At 36.3% G+C, this 6201-nt stretch overlaps 1 protein-coding gene across 2 annotated transcripts; it reads right to left on the bottom strand.

Moving 5' to 3' along the window:
- Positions 1-282: 282 nt before the first annotated feature.
- Positions 283-5764, bottom strand: LOC116115702 (probable 1-deoxy-D-xylulose-5-phosphate synthase, chloroplastic). 2 transcript variants are annotated; one of them, XM_031401823.1, is made up of 10 exons: positions 5297-5764; positions 4686-4808; positions 4434-4598; positions 4172-4322; positions 3491-3759; positions 2936-3218; positions 2221-2513; positions 1712-1990; positions 1095-1382; positions 283-709 (listed from the first exon to the last, which is right to left on the bottom strand). In XM_031401823.1, the coding sequence occupies exons 1-10, from the start codon at positions 5456-5458 to the stop codon at positions 560-562; spliced, it is 2163 nt and encodes a 720-aa protein (XP_031257683.1). In that variant the 5' UTR covers positions 5459-5764; the 3' UTR covers positions 283-559. The 2 variants fall into 2 exon arrangements, with proteins under 2 accessions (XP_031257683.1, XP_031257684.1); XM_031401824.1 differs by having other exon boundaries at positions 1095-1379.
- Between the last annotated feature and the right edge of the window lie 437 nt (positions 5765-6201).

Raw genomic sequence — 6201 nt, 5'->3', positions numbered from 1 at the left:
CAGTATTTAAACAGCATGCACATTAGTTACATGTGTATCCATTAACAAAATGCATTGCAAATACAACCAGCCTCGAAATTTATGCATTTTGCCTAACTTTTACTTCTTATACATTTCCAGAATTAGCACCAAAGTGCCCACTTTACTTCTTCTTCTTCTTCTAACGTTACCTGCAACATCGGAAGCTGTCAACTAAGGAATTGCTACATGAGTAACCTATCCCTGTATGCGTGCTTAAGAGAGATGATATAGTGAATTTTGGCTATAGTGTAGTGTGTTTGAAGTTCTATGTGATTATGAGTATAACCATACAAGGTATCAATACAAATCTGTATTTTTATCTTGTGAGTACTGTACAATTTTGTGTACTTTCAACACCAATAATCAAATTATTACAATAATGTACAGATTACAAAGACATGTACCCAAAATCAGCTGATCTGGTGCGGCATATTACCTACCGTCTGTTGTTTTTTTTCAGCTCATCTTTTCTGTTACAGAGCTTCAAGTCTTCAACCTGCAGTGTTCCAAGAAGGCTTCGAAGAAACTGAGTAGATTTCTAGCACATTAAAAGGAGCGCTTCACGGGTGCGGCCGAGCAGACTTAGTGCTGTTGCAGCAATGTGATGTCCAGTCAGCCCCGCAAAAGAAAGTTGTTCAGTTGGTGATGCATGCTCAATGTAGTTATTTGGCAAAACAATTGGTCGCCACTGGGATAAAAAAAAATAGACAAAAGAATTGAAAGCAAGTGAAAACTTACCCAAAGCAGTTACTGTCCATGCAAGAAGTATAACCATTACAATTTAAGTAGCACTGCATTAAAAATCACTAGCTACAAGGAAAGAGTAAATGGTACATAACCCAGTAACCCCACCCTAGCAATTTAAGTTTAATGAGATTTTTGGTTTGAATTTTAAGACGGATAAATTTGAAGTAAATAACATAGTACAAGGACTACTCCCACAGGGTTCTACTGGCATCTTTAAAAAATGCCTTCCTCCCCCTTCCATAAGATAATAACCGAATAATTAATGTGTATACCTCTCTCTCTTACCAAAGAATAATAATTTTCATAAGTATGAACAAAAGTAGCACCTTAATTCTCCCATCAAGCTGTCCATCAAGAGCAATAAACTGTGAAACATGTGATCCAAATCCTCCAATAGAACCTTCCTCAACTGTGACAAGAAAGGCATGGTTTTGACAAAGCTCCCTGAGAAGCTTAATGTCGAGGGGCTTGCAAAATCTTGCATCAGCAACAGTTACCTCAACGCCAAGCTTCGAAAGAAGGGCTCGAGCTTTGAGGCAGTTCTGAACCATTGCCCCATACCCAAGCAAAGCAATATCTTTACCCTCTACGAGAACTTTCCCTTTTCCAATCTGCTACAACAAACAGTAGTCAAATTAAATCAAAACTTTTAAATGATTAGTGAAGAATAATAAGTAATATATTGGAAGATGCAAATGTTAATTGTCAAGTGCAAAGTCAAATAGTAGATCTTATGTGCAAAATCTTGGATATAAATTATTTTATGAGACTAGGAATAATTTGGGAAAATACAGAATAAGGTGGTAAAACATGTAATTACCACGTCTCTTAATTAAAAAAAAATGCAATAAGTGACACAATTTCCTAAGTAACAAAACATCAAAGCTTAAGAAGAAATAAGATCAGTAAGTAGATAAGTTAATAAAGGGTGCCAAGTGATTACCTCAATTGGAATTCCACTGACCATAGGATAGTCCGTCCTGACAATGGCGCCCCTTGGATACCGAAAGCAAACTGGCCGATCATCAATTTGAGCAGCAGTCGCAACCATGTGTACAAGCTCATCCTCATCAGATGGTGCCATGACAATCATGTTTGGCAAACATGACATGAAAGTTATATCAAATGCCCCACACTGCGTGGGGCCATCAGATCCTACCAATCCTGCACTTGTAATGACAAAACGCACTGGAATCCTCTGTTGATCTACATCTTGGATCACCTAAAGAGGCCATAAGGAAAAGACTCCAGAAAAGTTATGAACTTTATTTTCACAATGAAGGATGCCATGCATTTCCAGTTGTAAGCTAAAACATGGTTTCAATCTATGCCATTGTATTTTGAAATACATCATTACTGTCAAAACGACCCCAGACAACATGTTTGTATGCAATTGGTGAATGTTTACAGAGTATTCACAGACACACATAGCACGTGGGGGAGAGAGAGAACCTGATCATAAGCTCTCTGCAGAAAAGCAGAAGGAATTATGCAAAATGGCTTCAAGCCTCCACATGACAGACCAGCAGAAAATGTAACAGCATGCTGTTCAGCCATTCCAACATCAAAATACTTCTCTGGAAATTTTTCCTGAAACAGTTGAAGCGAGGGATCCATTTCCATTCCAGCATGGACCAAAACAATATCCTTGTCTTTCTCTGCCTCCATAACCAACGCTTCCACTAAGCAATCACTATATGTTCGAGAATTGTTATTGAACAATAAAGAGTCTGAGTTACTTGATCCTGTGAAGTGAGAGAAAAAGAAAATAAAAAAAAGGTTCATGAAGCTTCAAAACAGAAGAGCAGCAGTGAAAATTTACTCTCTGAAATGCTTAAAAGTTGGGACATGATAATTTAGCACAAAGTACTCTATGCAGCAGGAATGACAAGTCCTTTTAAATGAAAAAGAAAACAATTAATACCAATTCTTTTCTATCCTAATATGTTCAGTAAGCCACAATTCTCAGGATATAAATCTATGAGCCCATACAGTGGAAATGAGTTCTGTTAAAGTCCATAGATAGTCCCACACCCTAAATAGTCAAAGACTAAGGAAGACTTTTATCATTCTACCTCCAATGATGGCCTCAATTAAGACCAAGGCCCATCCCCAACCAACAAATTGAACTTGGGTAAGCCAGGGAAAGGCAAAGAAGTGAACATACCTTCCAGCTGCTTCACCGTAATCTCACTTTTTTGGTTATTCAATGTACCCCGGTTTTCCTCAGTTATCACATGCACTAACACAGGACCCATCGAATCTAGAGATGCCACTTGCTGTAGAACACAAATTAGGTCTTCAATGTTGTGTCCATCAACAGGGCCTATGTAATACAACCCAAGCTCTTCAAAAAGAGTTGATCCTGCTGGACCGATCAAACCACGTGCATACTCATCAACTTTGGCAGCCCATTCATGCATACCCTTGCCAATTCTTTTAGTGACACCCTGAAAAAAAGCCAACCAGTTTAACAGCCAAATAATTATCAAGGATATATTAAGTCCACACAAGGCCTTGAATTTATGGAGTAGTAAGTACCAACAATACACAAAAAATATTCACATACTAAGTGGACTACCCACATTCTCCAGGACTAACTCAGAAAGTGGTAAACTATTACTGAAGATAGTGCGATAGTCTTTCTAGCATCAACCTACCTATATGCCTTTTTCAGTGTTAAAACATTCATATTTTTTAAGAAGGATGCGAGAAACCTTACTTTAGCAACTTCTCTTAACCTTCGGAAAGATTTACTTGACTGGAGCCTGCTTAGGGTACTAGATAGAGCATTAATGGATGTCTTGGGGCCCTCTTCAATCTTTGGGTGTAAAGAATGACGGCTGTCATTTAGTATGACTATCATATTTGAATCCAGGTAACCTGCATTGCTCATTGCCTCGTAGACCTGACCAGCCATAGTTGTCCCATTGCCAATGATTGTAACAATGCGTTCCCGTTTCCCTTTAATATCCCGGGCAATTGCCATTCCTGAAGGAAAAAAGATTAACAAAATTTTGATTTCTCAATTACAGAGCATGATAATGTAGATTAGAATGAAGAGAGAGGAAAGACTCATTTATCTTTGCTAGCTCACTTATGTATATATTATGCACCTCCTTTTTGTTTTTAACAAATTTACCAATCAAGAAATTTAATCAAGTTAGTTTGACATTAATAACAATATAAAAATACTACTTTCACATAGAAAGCTTGTTTGCCAACAGCCTAATGTATATAATATTATCACCAAAATATACAACAAAGAGCTTGTAATAATGAAATTCAAATTCAAATAAAATGTAAGATAACATGTGAAAGGTGGATGGCAAGCATGAAAATTATTTAAGATAGGTATTCTTTAATCTGAAGAAAATTAAAACAGAAGGCAAGGAAATTCTACCAAGTCCAGCAGAGATGCTGTTGCACCCATGTCCTGCACTAAAAGGATCAAATTCACTCTCAGATCGAGAAGTATAGCCAGAAATACCATCCTTTTGTCTCAGGGTATGAATGAGAGACCGCCTCCCAGTAAGAATTTTATGTGCGAATGTCTGCCAACAAAAGATAAGAAATTGCATAATAGCAGATCATATATCAATGTTCTGTGCTTCTTTTTGCCCCAAGTACTGCAATGTATAGAATTTTATCAGTTATTATCTTACTTGTTCCCCAACATCCCACAGTATCTTATCCACTGGAGCATGAAAAACATGGTGTAATGCAACTGTCAGTTCCACCACTGCCAAACTAGCCTTGAAGGATTTTTGGGTTTTGGGCATTATAGAAGACAATTCTGATCGGATTTCATCAGCTAATTGTTTCAGTTCCTGCACAGACCAACCTTTAGTGCGTAAACAAGCTGTCGAGATTATGAAACAAGTAATTCAAAAGCAGCAGAAACGTTGTAAACTGACCTTAAGAGTGAAGTTCTTCAAGCAGATAGGGTTTTCAATTGCATCAAGCATAGGCGTAGGAGTTTTCTCCCAAAAGAAATCATCAAAATCAGGTAGAGAACATATTCGACTAACCAAAGCAGGCTGCAGCAAGAAAATTCAGAAATTACCTTCCTATATAACAATAAATGAATCCTAAAAATTATTTCATTATGAGAAATTTAGCTCCCGTCTGGTTCCAGCAATATGTTTGCTCAGAGCTAAGAGCAAGAGAACATCTTATATTTTAATGAACTCCATATAGAACTATTAAACAATGTATAAAAAAATGTTCTACAAGAAATGATGGCTATGGTCGTTCAATATATCAGTCCCAAAATAATTTAAGGCTCACTAAAGTTGAAGCATTGAACATAAACAAATGATGCGACTACTTCCAAACTTGATTAAAACACTACTACACATGTAATTACAAATTCTTAGCAGCAGAACAAACTACATAAAATACACAGAAGAAAAAAGCAGATGATGCTGCGACACAGTTATTAACGTAAAGACTATGGCATCCCAATCTTAAGCATAATCATTAAACATATAATAAGTGCACATATTTGGAGAAACTCTAAGCACACCTTTGGAGTAGTCTTTGGAACAGAACTAGGGCAAAACTTAATTCTTGAAATTTCCAATTGATGAAAAGAATTAGAGCTTAAAAACTCCAGTTTTTCATAACCAAATGTTCCATTGCAATGAGCAGTGAATCCAAATGGGAATTGAGTAGAAGCCGGAACCATGTGGAACAAAGTAAACCCAGTTCTCCAAATTGATGTATTTCAATAAAAACAACAAACTTTGAGAGCTCAGTTGCATGAACAAAGCTGAAATTTGTAATCAAATGACGAAAGGTAGCCAATGTGAGGGTTAAAAAAGTTCCAAAATTTGGATAATGAGAAACAAGAAAAGTTGCAGAAAACTTCGAGACTAGAGAAGTTGACAGAAAGTGCGAACGGCTGAGGGCAAAAATATAGTAAAAAAATTAAATTTGGAGAGAGAGGTTGAGAGGAGACAAGTAAAGCATAATTTGCATACTTGAAAGCATCAATATTTCATTTGCTTGATTTTCTCAGTGAAACTGAAAATTATTGACAGAGTCTGTTAACCCACTTAGTTTTGGGCTTTTTGGAGATTAATGGGCCAGCCCATATATGGCCCAATATTTAACTTGCTGTTATTGCCAAATTAAGCCTAATCATAACAAAACCTCATAAAGAGAAGAAACCATATATAGATTATTAAAGAAATAAGTATCAATAATTAATTATAATTAAGAAATTTAGTACCCACATTAGGAAATTTCCTTAATACTTTCCTAATACTTCGCTTCACGGTTAATTAATTAGAGAATTCTAACAAAATCTTAGCTTAAACTCTAATTATAAATACTTATATTTGGAAAAAGAAAGAGGAATTACACGCTATATAATAGTGTTTATAGCCTCACACAAATTGTAGTTTTGGTGAATCCATTTCAACTCCT

The sequence above is a fragment of the Pistacia vera genome, unplaced genomic scaffold (genome assembly GCF_008641045.1).
Source record: "Pistacia vera cultivar Batoury unplaced genomic scaffold, PisVer_v2 Contig752, whole genome shotgun sequence".
In the NCBI taxonomy this organism is placed as follows: Eukaryota; Viridiplantae; Streptophyta; class Magnoliopsida; order Sapindales; family Anacardiaceae; genus Pistacia; species Pistacia vera.
This window is presented reverse-complemented; position numbering and strand designations above follow the sequence as displayed.